Here is a 26,263-nt window from a genome sequence, read left to right as displayed (position 1 = left end):
AATTGAACATAGGTTAAGACGTATTACAAAGATTTCTCATAATCAATTTGGATTTATGTCGGGCAAGTTTATTATGGAAGCTATAAGATATCTCGGGTTTGTTGTTCAAAACGATGGTGATACAGATGGGGATGTTAGATAAATTTATTGAAAGGTTTGATGGAGAAGTTCAAAGATAATAAGGAGGATCTATGTTTGATTTTTAATGATTTAGAAAAAGCTACGATAAAGTTCCAAGAGATATCCTTTGGAGAGTTCTTGAGAAGGTGTTGATTAAACTTATATTCAAGCCATTAAAAATAGGTATACTATATATGTTATTTGTGTTCGAAATGAAGAAGGATTGACCATATATTTTCCTATTTTTGTTGAATTACATCAGGGATCGACTTTAAGGCCATATATTTTTTGCTTTAGTTATGGATGGTCTTATTGGACATTTACAGGAGGATGTACCTTCGTGTATGTTTTTTGTTGATGATATCCTTCTCGTGGATAAGACGAAAGAAAGAGCCCAAGAAAAACTTGAATTATGGAGGTCTACATTGGAGTCTAAAGGCCTTAATTTGAGTAAAACTAAAACTAAATACATGGAATGTAATTTTATTAGCAGGAGCTCTAGCGACAGAAGTGTAACTTTGGGTGATCAAATTATTAAAAGGTGTGAACGATTTAGATATCTCGGGTTTGTTGTTCAAAACGATGGTGATACAGATGGGGATGTTAGTAGTAGAATTCAAGTTGGCTGGTTGAAGTGGAGGGCTGCTTCGGGCCTTTTGTGTGATAGAAAAGTTCCGCTTTGATTGAAAGGAAAATTTTATAAGATGGTGGTGAGACCTGCAATGCTCTATGGCATCGAATGTTGGCCTTTAAAAGAGAAGCATAATACTAAGATAAGTGTTGTCGAGAATAGAATGATTAGGTAGATGAGTTGCTTTACAATTTGAGAATTTAAGCCCATATTTTTTTTGCTTTAGTTATGGATGGTCTTATTGGACATTTACATGAGGATGTACCTTCGTGTATGTTTTTTGTTGATGATATCTAATGGTGAATCTGGCATAAATCTAAGTTTGGATTTATGCCAGATTCACCATTAGATTCGACTTATGTTATGTTAAGAGAGGCAAAGGTAGACCTAGGAAGACTTCGGCTTATAGTATAAAAAATGCTATTAATTTATTAGAACTAAATGAAAATATGACACTAAATATGATGCAATGGAGAAAAAGGATTCATGTAGACGACCCCACGTAGTAGGATTAAGGCTTTGTTGTTGTTGTTGTAATATGTTTACCATCTTCAATGTTGTTGATCTCATGTCGTACTCCGAGGATTCGAACGCTTCCAAAAAAGAAGACGATGTCTCCCTTACTCAGGAAGAGTGATGCAGAAGTGACTCGTGTGATCCCAAATATGTGGCATGAAAGCGAAAATGAATTTCACACGGCGAGCATTGGGTGGGGGGAGGGGGGCTTTACTTGAGGCGGAAAAAGTCCCGCTTGTTACATGATTGTCGAACCCTGTGTACCCTAGTTATACATTTCAATTTATAATTAGAGATTAATTTCATGTCTTAGTATAATTATATTGCTTAGAAACGGGTTTAAAGACTTTTTGCTCGGTTTATGATATTTGGAGACCTTTTTCTTCTTGATTTCCCCTATTTGGAGAGTTGTAACATATGTTTCTTCAAGTGGTGAATCTGTATTTTGAAGAGAATGAGTGTTGAAACCTCCTTGTTAAGAGAGGCATGAGTGTTGAAACCCTATCCTTACTTCATCATTTCCCCATTTGCCTCCTGCTTTTTATTAGGACAGCCACCAAACTGTTGTTCCGGCATCCGTTTTGTTGTCTAACGACAGTTTTTTGTCATTTCTCAACCACTGTCGGTGTTTCCATTTTGGCTCCTCATCCTACAACCCTCCTAACCCATCTCCTAGCCTTCCCACACCGACTAGTTGCCCTAGTTCAGTATCATAATGTTTAGCAACTATCTCATTGGATATGAAATTTCTGACCTCAACTCTAAAGGAACCCAATAGCAAAGGGAACATTGATATTATTTTCCATAAACAAGAAAAATATCGGAGTGATTGGCTTGCTATAACGATGCAGAATGCAAAATTGTGGCAAAACAGTGATGACCTTTAAAGCTATGGGAAAAATAAGAGGAAAGGACAAATTCAAAAACGAAGGCTGTAAGATCAGCCCAAGGGAAAAAAAATTTAAAAGCTCTGACACCATGACAAGAAGTGAAGAATTGGTTTAGTATTTAAATTCAAAAGTTTAGTAAAATTTATAGAACTCTATGAAAGCCTCTAATAGGAAATATATAAAATTGAAAAAATAAATATAATCATAAAATAATTATGACAATCACATGGATTAGTGACTTGGTTGTTGGGATCCTATCAGTCCATGAGATGCAATGAAAAAGGAATAAACTGAGGTCAGAAGTCATGCAGTGAAATTTCAACAGGCATTTCCATAGTTTGATCACTTAATTGCGTATTCTCTATTCTTGAGTTTGTTCATTTTATTTCTTTGTTAGTGGCAATTATATGAAATAGGATGAATTACAACTACCTACCACCACTTTAAATATCCAAGCCAATTAACTTAAGTAAATTGCCAATACCCAAATTGTCTTTAAATTTCCATGTTATTGAGAGTATTGTTCCACAAGAAAAATAACCTTTAACCTTGAATGATTTCAAATACAAGAAAAAGTAGAACAATGTTTTTTTCTGAAATCTTACAGTTTTTGGAATTTATTATTCAGCTATACATTAATTAAGAAAACAAAATATTTGCTTCTTGCATGTCAATCATGCATTACATTAAATTTTCATTTCATTACATTTAATTTTCCAACTGGCTGGAAATTTGATTTTTTTTTTGTTATATAAAATATATCATTGCATATCACGCCTACAAAATCAGCATCATTTCATCAAATAGAAAGCTCAAAGAAAAAAGGTGAGGAAAAAAATTTTAGTATAAACAATAATAGGGTTTGAAAAAATAATAATGCAAGTATTATACAATTATTATACAAAATAACTAAATGACAATCATCAAATCCTAGAGATGACCATCACATCAGAAGAGTTTTAGGTCATAGAAACTTAAATTAGCTGGAAAATCATCATAGAAATGATTATGGAGAGTCAATATAGAAGCACTCACTATTGATAGTATTCATAATCTAAACAAGCTTTAGATTGCACCCAAACTAATGAATTATTTGATTGGATAAAACTAAAATTTTATTTTTTACCCTCAAACTGATAGGCATGTCAAGGTGGTTAATAGAACCCTAAGAGACATACTAGAATATCTGATAGGAAAGAGCTCAAGTACCTGGTCTTTGCATCTTCCAACTTCAGAATTTTCTTTTGACAATATTATTTCAAGAACTACAAAGGAAATACAATTTGAAATAGTTATAGCTACAACCCTAGAAGACAAATTGATACAATTGACATTCCATCTCATACATTTTCAAATTTAATATGTACTTTTGTTAAATTTTTTTAGGCCTTTATGATAATGTAAGATGTTCATAAAATAAATAAAAACAAAACTGTAAAGTGATATAGGAAGAGAATCATATTTTCATTCACATTGATTATACCTCTACTAAATAGAAGAAACTACAAGTAGGAACATATGAACCTTTTAAAATCAGTAGAAAACTTGGACTTAATGCTTACTTTATTAAATTGACACATGACTGTTTTCTAAATTCATTTTTTTACATAAAAGATCTTGAACCTTATATTAAATTTGCAGGTAATCATGATCATCACTTGCAAGTACCCACATTCTTTGAGGGAAGTATCATTACTAAGAAGTGCCCATAGATCAAAAGACTACAGCAAAGTCTCTAGTAAGGTGAGAAAATCAATCACCTATTGAGGACACAGATTACAAAATATGACTTGTGGAAGAGAGCGCCAAATAATTTGAACAACTACTAATACTTCTACTCAACAGAAAAGAGTTTTTTGGGATCAAATAAAATTGATGCAACGCATCAAATGAAGCATAGCTCATTTACAATATCCCAAACTAAATCCAAATTTAGTTATGAAAATTATAGCTTTATCACTGAAATTATAAGTTGAAACTTTGATGTAACTTCGAATTTTAAAATTTAAATTACAATAAGCGGTTATTTGTTAGTTGGAAAACAATTTGAGTGGTTGAAGTAAAGTTCACTCATAGAGCAGGCCTGGCCAACTGTTCCATCCTTGGTGATTTAAAGATGGTGCCTCCCTCACTCAACTCCACCAACCGCAAGTCAACCATTTTCCCCCAATGGGATTTGAATTTTCATTTACTTAATGAATTAATCTCAAAATAACTTTTGGCTCATGTGATAAATTTGGGAAAAATATTACCCTAAGAGACATGAGGTCAACTCCCATACTCTCCTTTGATGAGAAGTGTAATATCTTATATGTTTCTTCTTACTTTCACATCTAAGTACAGCACTTCCTCTCATCCTCCGCTTAAATTCCATTAACTGGACTTTGTGCACTCCCTCTCCATCTCCATCTCATGCTATAGAAATCCACAAGAGTTGAAGCTCTCGATTTAGTCTCTTCTATAAACCCTAGAATGTCTCCTTCTCCCTCGCACCACCACATTACCTTCTTATTCATCCCTAACCCCTATATCACATCCTAGCACTATTTCCACATGCACTTCAACCAATATCTGAGCCATTCCCTTAACCTTAAATCCACAAACAATTCCTTAATCAAGACTACCACCCAGTCAACAACCTTAAACATCCAAACTGTGGCCTTCTTCTACCTGTTTCATTAACTCTTGTTGCCACCCTCCTTCCACATTCATATAGCTGAAAGGCAGATCATTCCATTTCTAGCAAATCCAAGGTCACGGTAACAATCAAAAACTTATCTTTACCATAGCATTCAAAGCAATATCTACTGCTATAAGGTCCAACTATCTAAGACACGTGCCTGCTTTTGGTGGGTTGGGGTCAGGAAGAGGGTGATTGGAGGTATTTGCATATGCATAATTTTTGTTTCTTTCTAGCACAAAAACTTTTATTAGGATACAACTAACACACTAAATATGACCAACTATGAACAAATGAAATGTCTATGCTTTGTAAGCCTCCAAAAATATGCTTTCAAAACGATTATTTCAATCCTAGCAAAAATAAATATTCGCAGCTGCACTTAAATACTATATTCAATCTATTCAATGTGACACTCATTCACAACCAAAAGACTAAATATAATCTCTCCATCAAGTAATGAATCACAAAAAAATTTTCAGCAAAAGATTTTATCAAGAAGGCAAAACAATTTTTACAAATAGCTTATTGGCTAGTGATTCCTTTAACCACAAGCATAATCATTCATGAAATAGTTCAAGGTAAACGTCCTAATTTCGTTCCAAGAAATTGGCATTAAATCGGTCTGAAGAAGGTCAAATCTATGGCAAAGCCTCAATATCAACTCAAGCATAAGCCCGCAACATAATTTCTCATACTGATTGAACCTCTTCATATATCAAAGTGACATGAAACCTAGCATATGGCTGCAAAGACAACGCTCACCTAATCCCTGATCCAGTGGCAAAGATAAGGATAGTCTGCGCGTCGTCCGGAGAGGAGATCCGGTCGATCTCGAAGCCTCGCCCCATGACGCCGCTCATTTCAACGACGTCCCCGCTCTGAAGGCAACAGAGGAGCTGGGCAGTGGATCCCTCAACCCTCTTGACCAGGAACTCGAACTCTCCACGGGTGGCGGCTAGGGAAGGCGGGGAGGCTATGGCGAGGAAAATAGGCTTGGCGTGGACGGCCGAAGGAAGGCGGAGTTGGAGATACTGGCCAGCGGTAGTATGAGCGGAGATGAGATCAGGGGAATCGGAGGCGTCGATGGAGATGTGGAATAGGGAGGAATCCGCAGAAGCGGCGCGTACGAGGGACAGAGGAGCCTGGGTCCAGGTTGGGGAATCCTGCCGAACGGAGGCGGCGGCGACGGCTAGGGAGACGAGGCGGCGACGGACGTGGAGGAGGGGGGACATGGAAGAGGGGAATTGCGAAGCTAGAGCATGGAAGGGAAAAAGCGAGGGGTACGCGGGGGAGAGAGTAAGGGTAGTCATCATTGGAGGAGAGTTTGCAGGACGCTTTTGTAGACTAGACGAAGCTGAAGATAAGTTGATCAGAGTGGATTTCTCCAACTCTTTTTTTTTTATTATTTAGGTTTTTTTCTTAACTTGGTTTATATTTTGTTAGGTTGAAAGGCAATGTGCTGCTCATTTTTCCTTTTTCTTTTTTTAAGTTTCGAATTATGAAATCTTCATTCTTCACAACAACATGGCTGCATTTTGTTAAAAGGCAAAAGAAAATCTTTGCAACCTTCCCTAGATGCTCCATAAATTTCAAATCAATTCTACCAAATCAATTTAAAATTATGTATATATATATATATATATATATATATGATAAAATATAGACAAATTTACATACATATCACATAATTCTTATTAATTTATACATCTAGCATATAAAGTTTGATATTTGCTTTTATAACACTTGGGTGTAGTGCATGACAAGTGCATGAAGAGGATAATTGAAAGGTTGCACCCACCACTATTATTAAGGCAGAGGCAATAACCAAATTTTGAAAGCCGTTTTTAAGAATGTAAGGTGCGTTAGCGTGAATCATGAGAATCTAATTGTTTAGGGGTATTTAGCATGCTTGAAGGAATGGAAGGAAAATTATTGATTTGAATGAGGTGAGGCCCTTGGGTAGATTGAGTTACATGGGAATGGCTTAGTAGGAAAGAGGTATAGATTAAGCGTGCAATTGAGGCAGTTTGTGCTTATCCAAATAAGCTGCTCAAACACAATTTTCAAATGGTGAGACGACATTTTAAAAATACCGTTGCAGTGGGTAAGTTGACTCAAACGGAGTCTAAGAGAGTTAAAAGGTGGAGAAACATGGTGGGGGAGAGAAATATCTATAGATATATATAGACATTAATTATGGTATTTTAAGCAAATTAAGTTATATGAGATGTCTCCCATCATCATAACACATGTAGCTAATGAACTTTTGTTTCAAGCCACAATACTAACAATTCAACTAACAAGTATAGCTGCAATAGACAACTCAGACCCTTCATTATATGAAATTTTACAGAAGACAAACTTTTGAAATTACACAAACCCTCATAATTTTTCCCCTTCAAAACATTCTCACTAAAAAGTCCCGCTTCCTCAGACTGTTTGTGCAATATTTCAATCCCAGACAATACAACATCCAACAATTGATTTTGAAAATGCAACTGCAAGGTAATAAAACATAACATTAAAAGCTATAAATTCCAAAGGAAAAATCATCTCATAGTTGCAATGCTTGCAGACTTGGCAACAAGGTTAGGGGGCTTGATGGCTGTGATCTCTCATCGCGGAGGAGGAGAATGGTGACCGTACCCGATTCCTTGAGCCAGGCAGCTGCAATTGCACCAGTCGACACAAAACGGCCGATGTTGAATTGTTCCATATGAAATGGAGCACCGATGGAGTCGAGAAGGGTTTCGATGACACGACGAAGAGGGCTTGCACCAGTCACTTTGCTGTGCTTTCCCCAACCAGTAAGAATGCTGAAAGAAAGACAGCCGTTTGAGATCAAATTTAAGGGGTACGTAGTTCCATATCTAACACCCAATGTTTGATATTTCCACTTAAAACACCTTGGTGTTATAAACCTATGCACGAAAAAGTGTAGTTCACTTTTAAAAAAATAGCGGATGGCATTTTTATGTGAAATTAAAGATTTGATTGGTGTACATGCATATATAGTACATTTGTACTTTAAACCTATGCATGAAAATGTGTATTTCACTCTTAAAAAGTATTAATAGTGCTATTTTTAATGTGATATTAAAAATTTTGAGTGTCATCTGTGTGCATATAAAATTTTAGGTGTGAGATATGTAAATTCATTAGAATTGTGTGCTGGGTATGTAAATGCCCAAAAAAATACAATAAACATGCAAATTATAAGCATGGGAAACATTTATAAATCAGTTAAACTTTCAGTGTACCTAACAATTTCTGGCAGCTTCTGGCCTCTGGAGACAATAGCGCTCATGCGAAGAAGCCATGCATGAACCATAGCTTGCGCAGCACCAGAGGACATGAGATGCAGATCCAGGGTAAACTCATTCCATGCGTTCTCCCAAACTTGCCGCTGAACCCCTTCAACCACAACCTGCTGAGCTCGACGTCTCTGCAAATTATTAAGAAAAAATAACAGATCATAACAAGTGGCTGCTAAGCCATTTCTATAGAAAAGAAGTGAGTACAATTATGCAATTATATTATAGGAAGATTCACATATATATACCACTCAATTACTTTGTATTTATGTATCTAACACCTAATCTTCAATTTTTTGTTATATAGTTGTTACTTGACATAGATCAAATAGGGTGATGATTAAATCTCAATCAGCTTAACTTTTTTCAATATTAGACGTACTATCAATTAAGTAGAGGAAAAGGAACAAGTTTTCTTTTATGTAGAGAAAAACAGTGAGAGCCATGTTTTGTTGAACATTCACCGCCTAAAATAAAAGCACAAAAGCCCGTCCCTTCTAAACAAATGGAGAGGAAATCAGTACAACGAAGCAAAAAAAAGTCATCAAAGTTGAAGCGAGGAAGATGTTTTTGGAATTATTGAGATGGCTGAATCATTGAATATGGTAGATGTAAACAATAGTTGCAATGAAGACAACGTTGCTATAATGTTAGACCTGATGCAATGAAAACTATTGAGTTGACCGCAACAATTATAGCTTTTGTTGGTCCATGAACACAATGTGATGTATCGGATTTCATAAAAGATTTGTCATTCTTTTTTTTTTTTATTTATGTTAGTTTGGTCTCCGATTTGGCCTATCATAGTACAATTGAACACCAAATCATAAGATATTGGTTTTAGATTTTTGAAGTCCCAACAAGGGTAAAGGATTCCAAGAAATTTCATGGGAGGAAAACCAAAAAGAGAACAATATTTGATATGATATATTTTACAGGTTAATATGAATAAAGGTGAATATGGAAATACAACCCCAACAAAAACAAATCACAGTTGGCAAGATATTCAACAACCAAAGACTAATCAAAAGAAAAAAAGAAATAACATCCACCATCTCTCTTGCTCGTAAGAAGCGAATATACATAGTATTAATTTTCCATATTGCCCTCTAAAGATCAATCTTTATCGCACCTATAAAACAAACCAAATTGATTTCTAAGTAACAAAGGAAAATATAATAATCTGAAAAATTGATATAAATATGTTCTAAGGGAGCACGTACCTGTCCGTAATGCCAAAGCATATCAGTAAGAGCATTGTAGAAACCAGATGAAGTAAGGTTATCCATGCAGCTTACTTCATCAAATAGAGAACGAGCTCGAAGCCAAGCATCACTACAGCCCACCAAAAGCCCAAGTGCAACCCCATAAACAAAGCTGTCGAACAACCGAAGTTGCTCTAGCAATAAGGATGCATCTTCGAAGGAATCACAACGACTGTACAAGAGTTTAAACACATCAGATGTGAGGCCTAAAAGCAATAAGATATAAAGTTAAGAATAGAAGACCGTGATCTTGAGTATCCATGCTAGCATTATAAGCAGTTTTTTTTTAAGTTGGATTAATATTATAAACAGTTTTTTAAGTTGGATTAACATTATAAACAGATTTTAAAGCTAGAGTAATCACGCAACATTCCAATTAGAAGCACTTTGGATGTGTCCAGAATGTTAATAAGGAGACCCTCTGAACTACCCAACGTAGAAAAGGAATACAAGCTGCAGCATTAGTGCCATTTTTAGAGGCAATCAATGAAAAAAAAAAACCGGCATTTGAGGAAAAAACTATAGTGATTATATAATTATTAGGAAGACTTACATAAACATCACTTAATTTTTTTCTGTATTCACATGTATAACACCTAAATTTCAATTTTTACATATATGTCACCTTACCTATGCATGAAAAAGGTGTACTCCACCTTTTTGAAGTTAAAATGGCGGTAATTATTGCCTCAATGATATTACTTCCACTGCCTTGACTTCCTACTTTATTTTCCTTTATCATTAGCACAATAAATTAGTTTGCCGTCCACCTCAACATCTTCAAAGCTTCACAAATGTATCATTCTCTATTTTAAATTTTAAATTAAGCTTTTGAATATGATTGGCATCACTGTATTCTCGTTCCCTCATCATTCTCTTCCCGTAGACTTGTGCCTTTTGACTTGATACATGCTGACATCAAGAAATCAAATCGAGTCAACTCATCGGGGTTTTGGTTATGTGGTTTCCTTCATTAGTGACCATACAAAGGTTAATAATGTTTACATGTTGGAGTGAAAAACAGATGTTTTCTTGGTATTAGATATATGGGAAATTTGCATACCTAACACACAATTCATGTGTTTTTATAAACTTTCATATTTACATACATAGCCGCACATTGTTGCCTGAAACCTATGCATAAAAATGTGTTTTACTTCCAAAAAGTGGTAATAGTACTATTTTTTATGTGATATTAAATATTTGAGTGTTGCGTGTGTAAATATGAAAGTTTAGGCCTGAGATATGTAAATACATTACAGTTGCGTACTATGTATCTGAATGCCCCTAGATATACTTTATTAAGAAATAAAAGTTTAATTTTTTATTCAAATTAAAACCCTTTACATTAATAATGCTCTTAAATATCAGCAATCTCCTTTAATTATTAAGCATCAACCATCATGTTTATATGCATCTCAACAAAATAAAGTATTTGAATGTAAGCATCAACATTTTTATGATATCAGTCGCACCTTAATGTTTCACATGCATGTTACCTAACATTTCTTTGGTGTCATTCCAATTGATAGTTAAATAAACTTGAGTGTCTACTGCTCTTGGTGGTGCTACCCTCATTCTAAGCTTTTTATATTCGAAAACTTACTTTTCAACTTACTCCTAGAGTTTTCAACCATATTTATCGTATCCACTCTCTTCGCTGACGCTGACTTTTGCTTATTTGCTTTATTTTACAGAATGAGATTCTTACTTACTTTAAGGCTTAATTTGATTTCTTCTTTCTACCAACAAGTTGGTAGAAAGAATTGGCCAATTTTTCCCTTTATTTTCCAAATCTTGCTATGAAAAATTGCTTTTGGAACAACATGATAGAAATTATCGTTGAGAAAGTAGCTTTAAAAAAATATATAAAAATAAGGTGAAAAAGCACAAGTTATGCAAAACAAAAGCCTAATATTTGTAGAGCTTATTTACTAGGTATCTTGTGCTTACCATTCATTTGCAATATACTAAAAGGGGCCTGCCTTCCCCACAATGGCATAAACAAATTTTGTTAAAAAAGAGAGTAGCAAGCTCTTACCTACAAGCATTCAATATAGCAGAGAAAGTTACAACATTTGGTGTCACTCTTTGTTGTATCATTCTCTGAAACAATCCCAAAATGCAAAACAAGTCCTCGGATTTCTTCATTGCTCCTTCCACCATTGGTTTCACTATTTCTTTGGTCAGATTTCCAAAAATCCTAACAATTTGATTGCAATCTCCCTCAGCTTCTACTACCCTATTCTCAATACCTCCCTGCACAAAAATCCTTGACTTACCAAAACCATCAATGATGGTATTATAAGTTACTACATTTGGTTCAATTCCAATATGTGTCATCTCATCAAGCAACCGCACCGCAAGCTTCACCAAGCCATTCTTAGCAAGCATATCTATAAAAGAGCTGTATAAAACTACATCAGCCTTCAATCCTGATTCCTTAAATTCCAAGAAAACATTAGCAGCAACTTCATACATGCCAGCTTTTGAATAGATATCCATTAAAGTTGAGTAAGTTAACACATTTGAGGCAACTCCCCTCTCCCTCATATCCCGAATCAAATAACTTACAACATCAAATCTTCCTTGCTTCCCATACCCAGTGATCAAAGAATTATAAGTAATTATGTCCTTCTCTATGCTCATAACTTCCATTTCCTCACAAACTCCTGTAATTTCCTCATACCTTGCAGATTTTACAAAAATAGAAAGCAACGTATTGTAACACACACGATCCAATTGAATCCCCAGGGACTTCATCTCCATATATAAATTAAGCGCTTCTTCATGTCTGTCCAGCTTGGCGTATCCATCCATGAGGGTGCTGTAAGTAACAACATTGGGCAGGACATTGTTGGCTACCATGTCAGGAATAACATCAACAGCAAATTCCATATTACCACCCTTGCAAAGCACATCAATGAACGTGTTATAAGTATAGATATCTCGACCAATACCCAGATCAATCATTTCATCAAAAAGGATGCGGGCATCCTCAAGCCGTCCAACATGGCTGCACCCAGCAAGGAGAGAATTGAATGTCTTCCTATCAGGTAAAATTCCATCTTGAAGCATCTCTCGATAGAATCCAACAGTTACTTCAAAGTCAACTCCACCTTTCCCGCAAGCATCAATCACAGCATTATATGAAATATTATTCGGTCTCACACCGGATGCCTTCATCAACGTCAAAACTGATACAGCTTCGGAGGACAGCCCATTCCGAGCATAAGCAGATATAAGTGCAGAATAAGCATAGACGGTGTTGCCGAAACCTCGGGCTACGCCGAAATCAAAAACCTTCCTTGCAAGATCATGCCGGCCCATCTTGCCAAGGACGCCGATGGCAGCCGTGAGGAGTTTACCCTTCTCCGTGAAATTTCGCATCAAAGGAATTGAAGAAAAGAAGAAAGCAAGGACCTTTGGGGCGCATTTATCCCTGTTACCAAGCTCATGGAGGACAAAACAGTAATCTTCGGGGATTTTAAGCTTCTGTTGGGATGAGCTAAAGGTACTTACGAGGCCCTGCAGATCGTCGGGACTTGAACGGAGGAGCCGGGCAGTGATGTCCGCAGCTGCCAGAGATGCGCTCCGTTGTTGAGAAAAGTGGGGCCTAGGAGAAGAAAGATTCCTCTTTGAGATAACTTTAGTAGTTCGGTTTTTTCGGAATTCCGGGCCAAGCAGAGGCAGAGAAAGATGATGACTATGAAGGCTAGCGGAAGAGGAAGGTGTCAGCACTTTACCATGGGCAGAACTAGCACTGCAATAAAAAGAGCTACTAACTACCGAAGAAGAAGAGGACTGTAACCTATGGGGTCTATTTTGTGGCTTATGGATATGGTTTTTGGGATTTGAATGAGGACTTTGGTAGGGTTTTGCAGCGTTTATGGAGTATGGAGGAGTAGAGGAAGCCATCTCTAAGTTTTTTTTTTTTTTTTTATGCCAAGAGAGAGACTGAAAAAATAAACCTACAAAAGAAGCGATGAATGCTGTAGAGAAAAACCAAAAAATAAAAAGAAGACGACTTTATAGATACAAGTCAAACTGTCATTTTTGCATAACAGGAGTCGGGAATTTGTGCAGAGAAGGCTTCATTAGGAACTGCGGTGGATTTGAAAGAGAAGGGGGAAGAAGAACTGCGTGGAATCAAGGTATGAGGGACAGCGGCATGAGCATGAGCAGCGGAGGTCGCAAGGAGTGGAGAAGAAGATTGTTTGTGGCCTGGAGAAATGGATAAGAAAACTAAGAGCTGGAGATGCAAGAGGCGTAGATTAAAAAAACGTGTACTTGCTCGGTAAGATAGCGCTGTAAGACGAGCAAGTATTTATACTTAGCGGGATCTACGTACTCATACACAATTATGATCAAAGATGTAAAAAAATTCGTTCGCCAACGTGTACTTGCTCGGTAAGATAGCGCTGTAAGACAATACGAAGTATTTATACTTAGCGGGATCTACTTAATCATACACAATTATGATTAAGGATGTAAAAAAATTCTTTGTTCGCGAATAGTTCATGTTCGATTCGTCAATGAATTCGCGCTTGATTCTCTCGATAAGTAACAAGTCGAACGTGAATAAGTTTTTTCGTTCGGTTAGATAAAAGAATAAAACACGAACAATAATGTGTTCGTTCGTGTTCGAATCGTTATTTTTCGAAATATAAAAATAATTTAAAATAATTATATATATAAACATATTAATATTAGAGATGTCAAACTAGTTTGTCGTTCGCGAACAGTTCGTGTTCCACTCGTTCGTTAAGAAACGAACACGAACAGCGACTTCACGAACAATTTAGAACACGAGCTTATTTCAAACAAACTAAATTTCAAATGAATCAAACACGAACAGAAGCTCTGCTCGTTCGTGTTCGGTTCATTTACATCCATAATTCTGATGTAATTTATATATCTAACACTTAAAAATTGTAATGGATTTATATATCTGATACTTAAAAATTAATATTTATATTTACAATATCTTTATATTAAATTATGCATGAAATCATATATTTCACTTTCAAAAAATGACGCAGAGGAGTTCTACGACAGAGGGCTTGCGAGCAATTCAGCGAAGGGTTCAGTGACGCAGAGGAGTTCCGCAACAGGCTAAAGATCGCGCGACGGTTCTGCAAGAGGATAAGTGATGGATTTTGTACAAAGGAATTTGTGCGAGCAATTCGGCAACTGAGGCAGAAGAATTCACAAGAAAAGTTTGCGGTATAACAAATTTTAAATGGCAATTTCTGGTGCAAAATTCAAAGTGGTGAAGTTTGATGGAACTAGAAACTTCGGATTGTGGCAAACAAGGGAGAAAGATTTATTGGCACAGAAAGGAATCTTGAAGGTTTTATGGGCAACAAAACCAGATACCATTGAGGATAAAGATTGAGAAGAATTGCAACAACGAACGACAACAATCATATTCTTATGTCTGACATATGAGGTTATGTATCATGTATTGAATCTAAAATCTCCATGAGAGATATGAAAAAAATTTGAAACTCAGTTTATGTTCAAATCTCTAGCAAATAAATTGTATCTGAAGCAAAAACTATATTGACTGAAGATGCAAGAAAGTTCTGATCTGACGCAACACGTGAATATTTTTAATCAAATAATCACGGATTTATCACGACTTGATGTGAATATTGAAGATGAAGTTCGAGCAATGATTTTATTGTGTTCATTGTATTCCTCTTATGACACGCATAGTGACTACTCTTACATATGAGAAAAAAACAATCAAAGTTAATGAGATTACTGCAGCATTGTTAGCTCATAACCAATGGAAGCAGCATGCATGGGAAAGTTCTCATGATGATAGTTTATATGTTAACGGTAATCATGATCGTGGAAGGAAGAAATAGAAGGAGGGTTCTGGAAGACGAATTTCTAGATCAAAATCTAAAGGCAAAAAGATGATTCATTGCTACGAGTGCAAGGAGTCGGGTTATATTAGGAAAGATTGTCCAAAGCTCAAAAAGCGGGTTAAGCAGAAATGTGATGTATCATCCAAGTCTGTAAGTATGATGATGGGTGACAATTCAGATTGCAATGTTGGTGATATGCTTTCAGTTTCATCAACTCGGTTCATGAATGCATGCATGGATTCTTGATTCAGAGTGCTTTTATCACATAACACCTAACATGGAGTGGTTTACTTCATACAGGTCATATAATTCGAGCTCTGTTTATTTAGGCGATGATAGATGTTACAATATTATTGATATTGGTGATGTCAGGATTAAGATGTATTATGACACTGTTATAACATTATGAGATGTCAGTCATATTTCATATTTGAAGAAGAATTTGATTTCTTTGGGCACTTTACATAGAAATTGTTTTATTCCTAAAGCAGATGAGGATAAGAAAATTATCATAAATGTTAAGGGTGCACTGACTGTGATGAAAGGAAAGTTAATTGCAGGTAATATCTACAAATCGTTGTGAGTATCGTTATAGGTGTTCATTTTGTAAATCAGATGATGAGAATACAAAACTATGACATATGCGTCTGGGTTATCTCAGTGAACGTGGGATGGATGAATTGCATAAAAGAAATTTGTTACATGATGTTAAAAGCTACAAGCTAGATTTTTGTAATTTTATATTCTTCAAAAATAAACTAGAGTAAGTTTCATGTTTAAAAAGCCCAAAACTGAAGGAATTCTTGATTATGTGCATTCTGATGTATGGGGTCCTACCAGAGTATCGTCATTGGGAAGATCTCTGTATTATGTTACCTTTATTAATGATTTCATTAAAAAAGTTTGGGTTATTTATTAAAGCGGAAATTTGAAGTTTTGTTCAAATTCAAGCTGTGGAAAGCTGAGGTGAAGAACCAAACTGACAGAAAGATCAAGTATATGAGGTCTAAGAATAACACAAAATACATAGATTTGCAAAGGATGAATATGTCCATAACTGAAAGGGCGAGATGAATGCAGGGCTTCCTAAAAATTTCTAGGCAGAGGCTGTGAATACGACATGTTATTTCATCAATAGATCTCTCCGGGCATCATTAGGTGGCAAGGTTGCATAAGAGGTATGAACAAGTGATGCAATTAACTTTGATCATTTATAAATTTTTGTTGTTCTGCTTAAGTGCATGTACCCAGTGACGAAAAATCAAAACTTGATTCAAAATCCAAGAAGTGCATCTTTCCGGGCTACAAGAAATGTTTCGAAGGATACAAGTCTTAGGATTTAATTGCAAAAAAGATGGTGATTGATCCACCTTAAAATTACTTACTTTTTATGCACATTTTGAATATATTATGCTTTAATGAAGAGCATTTTTTTATTGCAGGTGCAAGAAAAAGAGTTTAAGAGTAAAAATGAACAAAAATACATAAAAAAGGAGAAAAATGGGCTAAATTGAAGAAAATTATTAAAGTACCTGAACTGGTGTCTAGGCGTCAGATACAAAAATTGGCTGGCGCTTAGGCACAACAATTGAGCGTCTAGGCGTCATCGTTACTTTCGAGAAGATTCATTGAATGAGGCTGAATTTTGATAAGAAGTCTAAAACAAACCTTTGTCATTTTTGAAGCTCTATAAATATGGATTAATTCCAAAGGGCTAAGGGGTCGGATTTAGAGAGTATCATAATGTGAGTGTGTTAAGTGCGTGAGAAGTTTTTTTGTGAGTCTTTGTTATTTATGGAGTTTGTGAGTCATGTAAGTGCAGTTGGAGTAAGAGAAGTTAGAGAACTTCAAATCAGTGATTGTGAAACATTCAAGATAAGTATTGGTATTTTTGTCATTAAGTTTTGTACTTTAGATTGCAGTTTTATAAATATATTTTGTTTTGTTATTCTCATGCTTTGTGAGTAGTTTTCTTTTCTTTCTCCTTGCAATCTGAAGTAATTAAGTAAGTGATTTTTTATTTTATTTAAAACTTCTTTTATTCCTAAAAACTGTGATGATATTTTTAACGTTCCTTCATTTACTTTATAAATTGACCATGTATATTATTAAAACCTGTTGAGGAACTTAAGACCCAAAAGAGCTAAGATTTCTTGACTTATAAGTATCACATTCTACCCTGAAAAGAGCAGTCAGGATCGTCTAAAGAGGGGTGCAAATAAATTGGGAGATAAGCTTTATTGGGTGTATAATTGATGTTTCTAAAGTGACATGCTAGATTTTTTTATTAATTTGGTTTGGAGATTAGACCTAAGGGTCATTAGTAGGTATTATAAAGATGACACAGTAGGTAATCTAGAAGCGAGAGACTAGAACCTACCCAACACCACTATACATGCTGACACCAATTTTAGATTAGTTAATGCTCTTTGCACAATTCGAAATAAAGTAAATAAATATGCATGCTCCTATTTGTCACAATACCACATCTAAGTTTCTAAATAAATTTTGAAATCCTTTACTGATTATGAATTATTGACAATGAGAAAGTTTCTTTATATATATTGTTTAAGTCATTACATTTACTTTTATTTGCATATTGTAGAATTTAGTAAACTTAATTTTCATTTTTTGATAATTGTTGCAATTTTAAGTAAAGTTTTCTTAAAGTCAATTTTTTTTATTTCATTTTATTGTTTACCTATTTTTTGCCTCCTCATGGGATCGAAACTGAGGTTTTTAAAGAAAATTTTATATTATTTGAAAATATACGTATATTTACGTAGTGGTCATAGTGAGAAAACTATTTCTTTAATCATATTACATTTGTTCTCACTAGTAGCTAAATACAAATTGGGTTAACTTTTTAGCATATTAAGGAGCATAAATATCTCTGTAATTGCGGGTCGGGTCAATTATCAGTAGAGATGTCATTTTTTTATGAGCAATATATGTTGCAGCGTAATCAAGACAACGTGTCAAAGAATAGTTCCAGTTCAGATACAGTGCAGATGAATTTTGATGTGCGGTTTGTTGTGTGTTGTTTTTGTAAATATTTTTCAATATTACAAAAGACACACGACAACACTAATAATAAATATGCAATTTAATCCCAATAAAAATAGCTTCAGTGGAAATAATTTTATCTTTTAAAATCTTTAAACTGTCAAACCCATAATAATAACGCAAGTATACATATCACTCAAGTAATAAATGACTCTAATAGAATCTTAAGTATCGATTCCATAGGAAGTTGGAAATTCTTACTATAATGCAAAACAAAAAATTCAAACTACAAAATTTAAACATGAAATTTAAATCTAAAGTAATTGAGTGTATGTTATATAAAATGCAGTTTAAAAAACTAAATTAACTAAACTATTTGCTAAACTTCAAAGGTAAACTTATAAACTAAACATAGTTTCTGTGACGAAGGGTTCAAATTTAATAAAACATCATTCACCTTTATAATGAGTATATGAATTGTGAATAAATTAAAATGATATATATATATATATATATATATTTGTATTGTGTCAAATTAGAGCAATCATATTTCTTACCCTCTTTCAAGTGTATAAAGAACAATGACCAATCCATAGTTTGGTCCCTAATTTTGTTGTTAGGTTGGGAGGAAACCGACTCTCACTCCAGAGCTCCCATTTCTCTCTCATTTGAGGTCTAACAATCTTGCATTGTTTCCAATCAACTTGACTAAATAGAGGATTTTAATCTGTCACATTAAAATCTCCAATTTCACGTCTAACAAAGTATATTTTTCTATTTATTTGCACTCAACCCAATGAATTATATTCTCACCTATGGAATTGAATGTGACTCTCACAATATTGTAGAAATCATAGCTCTTTTTGGATAATATATTTCTCAACACATAACATTTTAATTTGTCAAATCAAAAAGTAAATGAAGATCAGATTTCAAATTATCGCAAATTATTGACACTTAAAATCTTATAAAATAAAATCAATTATTCATAAAACCATATCTCAGAGTAGGGAGAATGATAAAGAAGACTACTCAAAATTCATGAAAAGAAAACAATAAAACACGAACTTCATATATAAAAATAAGTTTACAAAACAAAACAATAAAAGACACAACTTTCTCACACTCCTTCCGAAGCAAATCCCTAAAAGTTCTCCTTAAACACATTCCCTCTTTATAAGCACTCTCAATTATCTATTAGAAATGTAATGAAAAAGAAATCTCTCACTTCCCCTCTCCTCTTACAACCCTAGAAGAAAATCTCCAAGTCTCTCACTCTCTCTCAGACCACCACCAAACTCTCTCTCTCCTCTCTCTTTTTCAGCCCTAGACACCTTCTCTATTTAATTAGTAGTTGCCTCCTCTAAAAAAGAATTCAAAATTCCCTCCAAAATTCTCTAAAAAAGTCACACCCTTTGAATCCCGAAAGACATGTCCATTCTTTAAGGAGACATATCCCTTCATTAAAGAGACATCCCTTCATTAAAGAGTCTTCCAAAGTGTTTAGATGCATTGAATATCTCAATGGGACGCTTGAAATATTTGAAGCCTTCAAAATCCGCTCAAAATTTGTTCTGAAACGCCTTAATTCATCAAATATCGTCTCCGACGCTGAGGTAATGATTTGATGCTTCAAGCTCCAAGTTACTTAAGTCCGTGTTATTCTCGGTTCAGGCGCCAGCTCTCTGAAAAACGATGCCTCAGGAACCAGAATCACATAGTTCTCTATTTAGGCTCTAAATTTCCTCATTTTTGCTACTTTTGCTCCAAATGCCTAAAATTGATATACTTGCAATAAAAACATAAAAATACTCTTCTTTAAAGTGCAATATTACAAAAAATAAGCATAAAACGTATGCTTAAAATAACATATTATTTTGGTGTATTAGATTTAGAACAACATTCAACAACAATAAGAGAGCTGAAAGTCTTAATCCAACACATGATTATTATAATATAGATGACTTGCAAAATTATAATCTAACTAGAGATAGACAGAGACACCCCAATATAAGACCTTAGAGCATATTTGGTTATGAAGATTTGGTCTCCTGTGCACTTCTCATCAACAGTGACGACTCAGCTACCTTTGAAAGATCCATCACCAGCCATGAGAAAGAGAAATGGATGTGGGCAATGATTGAGGAGATGAATTCTTTGCAGAAAAATCACACGTGAGAGTTAGTTCAGCTCCCCAAGAGAAAGAAGTCTATTGGGTGCAAATGGGTGTATAAAAGCAAAGCGTTTTTCACAATTGTTCAAGGCTCTTTTGGTAGCAAAGGGTTTTTCGCAACAAAAAGACACAGATTATGATGAAATATTTTCTACTACGGTCGGACATACTTCAATCAGAGCATTGCTTGCATTAGTATATATTTGGGATTTGTATCTGGAGCACACAGATGTTAAAATTGCATTCTTACATGGTGATTTGGAGGAGAAGATTTACATGAAGCAGTCAGATTGATTCACTCAACCCGGGCAGAACATATGATTTGCAGGTTAAAGAAATCGTTACATGGGTTGAAACAATCGTTACATGGGTTGAAACAGTAGCAATAGTAGTACTTTCAAATGGCATGAGCTCATCTTCCCTCTTGAATCCCTCTCCAGAAAACATCTCTCAATTGGTGCATCATTTACATTAACTGCTACTCTGTTTTCAAGTGGTTTGGAATGAGCATGAATGTTACATCTCAAGTTGGGATGATGCTTGAAGTATTTGGCAGGTGTGTTCCAAAACATTTTATAATAATTACAATATTAGGGTCTTTGTTCTAGGATAATTTGTTGCTAGTACCCATTATGGGTAGTGCCAAGCCATAATTCTTCCACATCAAGTAGGGTGATATCCCTCTCAACAAAAAATCCTTGCTATAGTAGGCTTGAATAGGTTAAACGTGGTTATGTCCAATTTAACTGGTCTCCCTAGTGCAACTCTAATAGAGTAGAGGACTTTGTGATTAAAGGTAGCTTTATGCTAGGTAGTTTAAACCAGATTGAAACCACCACTTGAAGCCCCCCACTTGAAGCCAATGATACAAGCGGTTGGACTCCTACATGATTCATATTGGCTATATGCGATGTGAGTATGTTTGTTGTGTCTATGTTAAAAGCCTTGATGATGGTTCTATTATTTTTCTGTTATTGTATGTTGATGATATAATAATTGCTGCAAATAATATGGCAAAGAATATACATGGTGTTCGTAGTTTGAAAGGTTTATTGAGTTAGGAATTTGACATGAAAGACTTGAGTCTTACAAAAAAGATTCTTGGAATGGAGATTCATCGAGATAGATGCTCAAGATGATTATGTTTATCTCAACGTGGTTATGTTGAGAAATTGCTAGACAAGTTTGAGACGAGCAAAACAAAGTTTGTGAGCACTCAATTGTCAAATTATTTTAAGCTTTCTTCAGAACATTGTCCTAAGTGAGATAGAGAAATCAAAGACATTGTAAAGGTTCCATTTGGTAGTGCGGTTGGCTGCTTAATGTATGCAATGGTATGTAATTGCCCTGATTTGTCTCATGTTGTTAGTCAAGTTAGTAAATACATGTCTAAACCTGAAAGACGACATTGAGAAGCAATCAAGTAGATTTTCAGGTATCTAAATGATACCATGGGACATGAAATTATTTTTGATAGTCAGCTGAATGATTCTTCAGTTGTGGGGTACATGGATTTAAACTATGCAGATGATTTGGATGAAAGAAGGTCTACAACGAGGTATGTGTTTACTTTTGGTGGAGGGCCGATATGTTAGAAATCAACAATTCAGTCTATTGTGACATTATCTACAACTGAAACTGAGTACATGATAGCAGCTAAAGCTGCTAAAGAAGCCTTATGACTTACTAGGCTAGTAAAGGAACTGGGTGTTGAGCAAGGTGAAGTTCAGTTTCTTTATGATAGTCAAAGAGATATTTATCTGGCTAAGAATCAGGTGTACCATGCGGAACTAAACATATTGATGTCAGATATCACAAGATAAGAGAATTGATTGTTTTTGGTGAGGTATTATTGCAAAAAGTTCATACTAATGAGAATGCGACTGATATGTTGACCAAGCCAATTACTATCAACAAATTCTTGATTTGCTTGGACTCGTTGAATATTCACAATTGTTAGACAAACATGATGACCCAACCCACTTTTGGTGTGTAAGAAACTCCATGATGTATTTTCTCCTAAGGGACTGGATATTCACAGAGGTGGAGATTTGTTAGGTATAGCTCATATACGAGAAAAGGGACAAATGTTGGAGCGGAACAGAGCCAACGAGTGTAACGGAGCTCGCTAGTGGAGTGGAGTGGAGCGGGAGCATTTGTTTAATCAAAGGAGTTTTCGTTATGTGGGTTGGTTTCCCCCACGGTACAATATATGAGTAATTTTGTAATTACATCATGTACGCCATGGTTATATATATGTCTTGTTCCTAGGGATATGGTTAATTGGTTGTACATTTTTTCTGAAATTGAAAGAAAATCGTCGCCCTGCTCCCGCGGACGTAGACATGTATGCTAAATCTCGTTAAATCTTTATATTTTCTTCTGAATTTGTGTCGATTCTTACGTTTCTTTGTTCTAAAATTCTCAACACTAATTCAGTAGCAAGAAGCAAATGACGAAGGGATAATGCTTGTGCTTGATACGACTAGAGAAAAAAGTTGATTCAGTCCTCCAACAAGAAGAAGTAAAGTGATGGACAACTCAAGTTACAAAATGATCAAATGACCCAAATTCGAACCCATCTGACTAAAATGACATGAGCATCCGAGCTAACCACAATTAGAAAGCTGAGTGAATGCATCAATCTGCCCCTCGATAGAGCTTACCCAAGGAAATAATTTAGTTCCTCGCAATCATTGACTGTCCTGCCAGCACCCCCGAGGTTACTCAACAAGGACTGATAATTGACATCATAATATAGTCTTATATGCATCCTGAAGGGTCCCCTCGTCAATGGATGAGTTATTTATTAAGTTACGATGATTCATCATCTGCTCATTATCCTAGTCTCATCCTACTAACAGATGCCCCTCATATAAAGATAGAGGGTTGAAAGACAAACCAAATAGATTATTTGATAAAATCTTATTGATCGAGTCAGTACCGCCAACCTGAAAAGAACCAAGTTCAGTCGGCCGACTACAATAACTCAGCCCGGTCGACAGAACAGACCTTACCAAGTCAAGGTCAAGGAAGATAGTCGACCGAGTCTTAGGGTGACTGACCAATAAACTCGTACAAATAAATTACCTAGAACATATAGTAAATATCTCATTAAAGTAGGAGCATAAATGTAATATCACATATTGTATTATCACCTCTATAAATAAGAAGATCATTTTTATAAAAAAAATAATAATTTACAAAACGTTTTACTATTTTTTATCGTTTATTTTTGTGCACACCCTCCTCATTTATTGACAAATCAATATTCAACAGTTAAGATAATAAAAAAAATTATAAGGAATTCAAATTCACAACGAGTATAAGATGCCAACCATTGTAATTAATAGTTAAAATTTATAAAAATTTATTAAACATAAACAAAAACATCTTTTTAGTTAAATACGAATACAGCTAAAATCAGTTTATTTAAAATTTTATTTTAATAGAGTAGGATTCATTTTTTAAATTAGTTAAAAAATAAAAAATTAGAAGATTTACAGACATAATAAGTAAGGGGTAATTATTGTCCAAGACCTAAACTTTATTTTTTTGGCACGTGCCATCATATCAAATTTTAACTAAAACGATGGTATTTTTAATGAGATATGAAATATTTGGGTAGTATTAAAGTAAAAGGTCAAATTAGGTCTTTAATAGGGTGGTATCCGTGTAATTTGCCCCAAGCTTGCCGCACGAATGCTGTCGCCTCCTCTTCCCTCGAACACAAATTACCGAGGAGTTAGCTAGAGAAGGCATTAACGAGGCCAGCGGCGTGCGATGGAGAGTCCTCCTCTTCCCTCGAACACAAATTACCGAGGAGTTGGGCATTAACGAGGCCAGCGGCGTGCGATGGAGAGTAGGTTTGGAGGAATCCGAAGCAAAGGTAATTCTTGCGCGCTTCAGTTCCTTTAAATCCCTTAAACCCTTGATTTATGGCAAAACCGAGGAGAAACGGGATTAAAAGTCTGCAGGGTTTAAAATTTTCATTTTTAGCTGTTTTGCGATATTCAGTTTAAATCCTGCTACCGAATTCTCGTGCAGGATAGGTCTTCACGGATGCGAGCATGAGCGGGCTTTCGAACGTCTTCTCCGCCCTCAATTTGGACGCAGAAGACGATAAGGAGCAGATTGCCAGTCTGACTACTGCGTCCGGTATTGATGGATGCTCTAAGCGAATATCCGGTAAGAAAGGTATGGCTATTGATCTTACTGACGAAGCCTTAGCTACAAGCTGCTGAAAGCACCTTTTTTTTTTATCCAACATTATTCTGGTGGACTAGCTTTCTTCTCTTGTCGAGCCTTAGTTGATTGCTTAGTTTCCCTGTTTTTATATATTTGAATCGCTATTTTTTATTTGCACTCGGAGGATCTAGATTACCAGCATTCGTACTTGATATGCTTCAGGAGTTGCTTCGTATGCTAACAATGCCTTGCATGTGTTCGAGAAGAGAATACACCAAAGTATGAATGATTTGGTATCCTACTATATGCAGGATTTAAGAAAGATTCAGCTTACATATTGCCAAACAGAATTTGGCAACTAACAGTTTTGATAAATCTCATTTACCCATAAATCTAAGATTTATCAAATTACACAATTCATAGTCTTTAAATTATTTAAAAATTTCCCCGCTCACAAATCTTAAATTCTGAAGCAAGCTACAGACAAAATTGAGCTTTTTTCACACCAATCAGTTTCAAGGTTTTAATTCTCTCGAGGTTTAATAAAAATCCAGCACTTTATGGCGAGATAAACATACAAAAGAAGCTTGTTTAGCATTGGTTTTTTTTTCTTATAAATTCATTGTATCCATAAAAACATTGTTTTCTTTGGAGTAGTTTAACATGTTTTGTGCATTGTTTGTGATATTTGGATACTACATATGCATTCATGGAAAATTCAGTGGCACAAAGCCTTTCAAGAGGTCCATTAACTTAATTTTCACTACTTATTTTGTGGCAGGAGAAGGGGATAAACAAAACTATGAATTAACAGTGAAAAGGGCTCATTCTGAAAGTGATAAATCTCACAATAATATCCATCCATCATTGTCATCATCATTATCAGGAAGCTATAAACAACCTTTGGTATGGATTGACTTGGAAATGACAGGTCAGCTATGAATTTTTGCATTATGCCATTTTTTTTTGTGAGTATAGTGTTTAAATTCAATTTTTTGATGCACCATAAAAGTTTTCTAATTATAAACTAGATTAATAAACATAAGTGCCAAGCTTTATTGCACCTGCTAGATTTAGACATAATCCAACCATAATTTTGAGGTAATAAAAGAGACTGTGGGAGTAACTAGTGAAGATCTGCTATACAAAGAAGTTAGCATATGCACCGATAAGGAGTGGATAGTGTTGGCGTTTATTGATTGTTAAGGAAATATGTGGACCGAAACTAACATGACTAGAAGTTGTGCAAGAAAAACTGCAAAAGTAAGTGCATAAAAACTTTATCCAGCCATAATTTTGATTTATTGTATCCCCAGAATTATGGTTTCCCTTTGGCACAAAATCTCATTTAATTTTATATTTGATGTGATAAAGAGAACATTCTTAGTTTATGATATTGATTGTGTTTTGAGGTTGCAAGAAATGACATTTGTATTAGGATGGAGGGGGATTGATGGGATTGATGATTTGGTAGACCTATTTTGTCAGCAAAAAATGAAGTTGAATCGTATTGTTTGAGGAGTTTGATTTGCACCTGTTTATGTATATCAAATCGATTGGTGCGGGGGTGTATGCCAACAAGGAATTTCTGTCACAGT

At 35.1% G+C, this 26,263-nt stretch overlaps 3 protein-coding genes across 6 annotated transcripts in view; 1 reads left to right on the top strand and 2 right to left on the bottom strand.

Moving 5' to 3' along the window:
* Positions 1-6,234, bottom strand: part of LOC110025221 (fruit protein pKIWI502) — a 16,356-nt gene extending 10,122 nt beyond the window's left edge. The window contains exon 1 of the mRNA XM_020725559.1: positions 5,603-6,234. Coding sequence (XP_020581218.1) covers positions 5,603-6,153 — 551 coding nt within the window. The 5' untranslated portion in view covers positions 6,154-6,234. The remainder of the gene's footprint in view (positions 1-5,602) is intronic.
* Positions 6,235-7,150: 916 nt separating this feature from the next.
* On the bottom strand, positions 7,151-13,721 carry LOC110025208 (pentatricopeptide repeat-containing protein At2g31400, chloroplastic). Its single transcript, XM_020725537.1, has 4 exons — positions 11,461-13,721; positions 9,378-9,591; positions 8,101-8,285; positions 7,151-7,656 (listed from the first exon to the last, which is right to left on the bottom strand). The coding sequence occupies exons 1-4, from the start codon at positions 13,335-13,337 to the stop codon at positions 7,395-7,397; spliced, it is 2,538 nt and encodes an 845-aa protein (XP_020581196.1). The 5' UTR covers positions 13,338-13,721; the 3' UTR covers positions 7,151-7,394.
* Positions 13,722-24,275: 10,554 nt separating this feature from the next.
* The window catches only part of LOC110025207 (oligoribonuclease), a gene marked incomplete at its 3' end in the record, with an annotated part of 40,425 nt that continues 38,437 nt past the window's right edge, over positions 24,276-26,263 (top strand). For 3 of the 4 annotated variants that reach the window (XM_020725536.1, XM_020725533.1, XM_020725535.1), the window contains 3 exon segments: positions 24,276-24,366; positions 24,525-24,674; positions 25,447-25,596. In XM_020725536.1, the coding sequence (XP_020581195.1) occupies positions 24,548-24,674; positions 25,447-25,596 (277 nt within the window). 4 annotated transcript variants of the gene reach the window in all.

This window comes from Phalaenopsis equestris, unplaced genomic scaffold, assembly GCF_001263595.1.
Source record: "Phalaenopsis equestris unplaced genomic scaffold, ASM126359v1 Scaffold000294, whole genome shotgun sequence".
Lineage (NCBI taxonomy): Eukaryota > Viridiplantae > Streptophyta > Magnoliopsida > Asparagales > Orchidaceae > Phalaenopsis > Phalaenopsis equestris.
The sequence above is the reverse complement of the archived record's forward strand: the minus strand, read 5'-3'. Positions and strand labels throughout refer to the sequence as shown.

Coding starts and splice junctions, on each gene's coding strand:
- LOC110025208 (XM_020725537.1), bottom strand. CDS start 13,337: ATGGCTTCCTCTACTCCTCCATACTCCATAAACGCTGCAAAACCCTAC. Junction 8,286..9,377: donor TGCTTTGGCATTACGGACAG/GTACGTGCTCCC, acceptor AATAATTTGCAG/AGACGTCGAGCTCAGCAGGT. Junction 7,657..8,100: donor AAGCTGCCAGAAATTGTTAG/GTACACTGAAAG, acceptor TCTTTCTTTCAG/CATTCTTACTGGTTGGGGAA.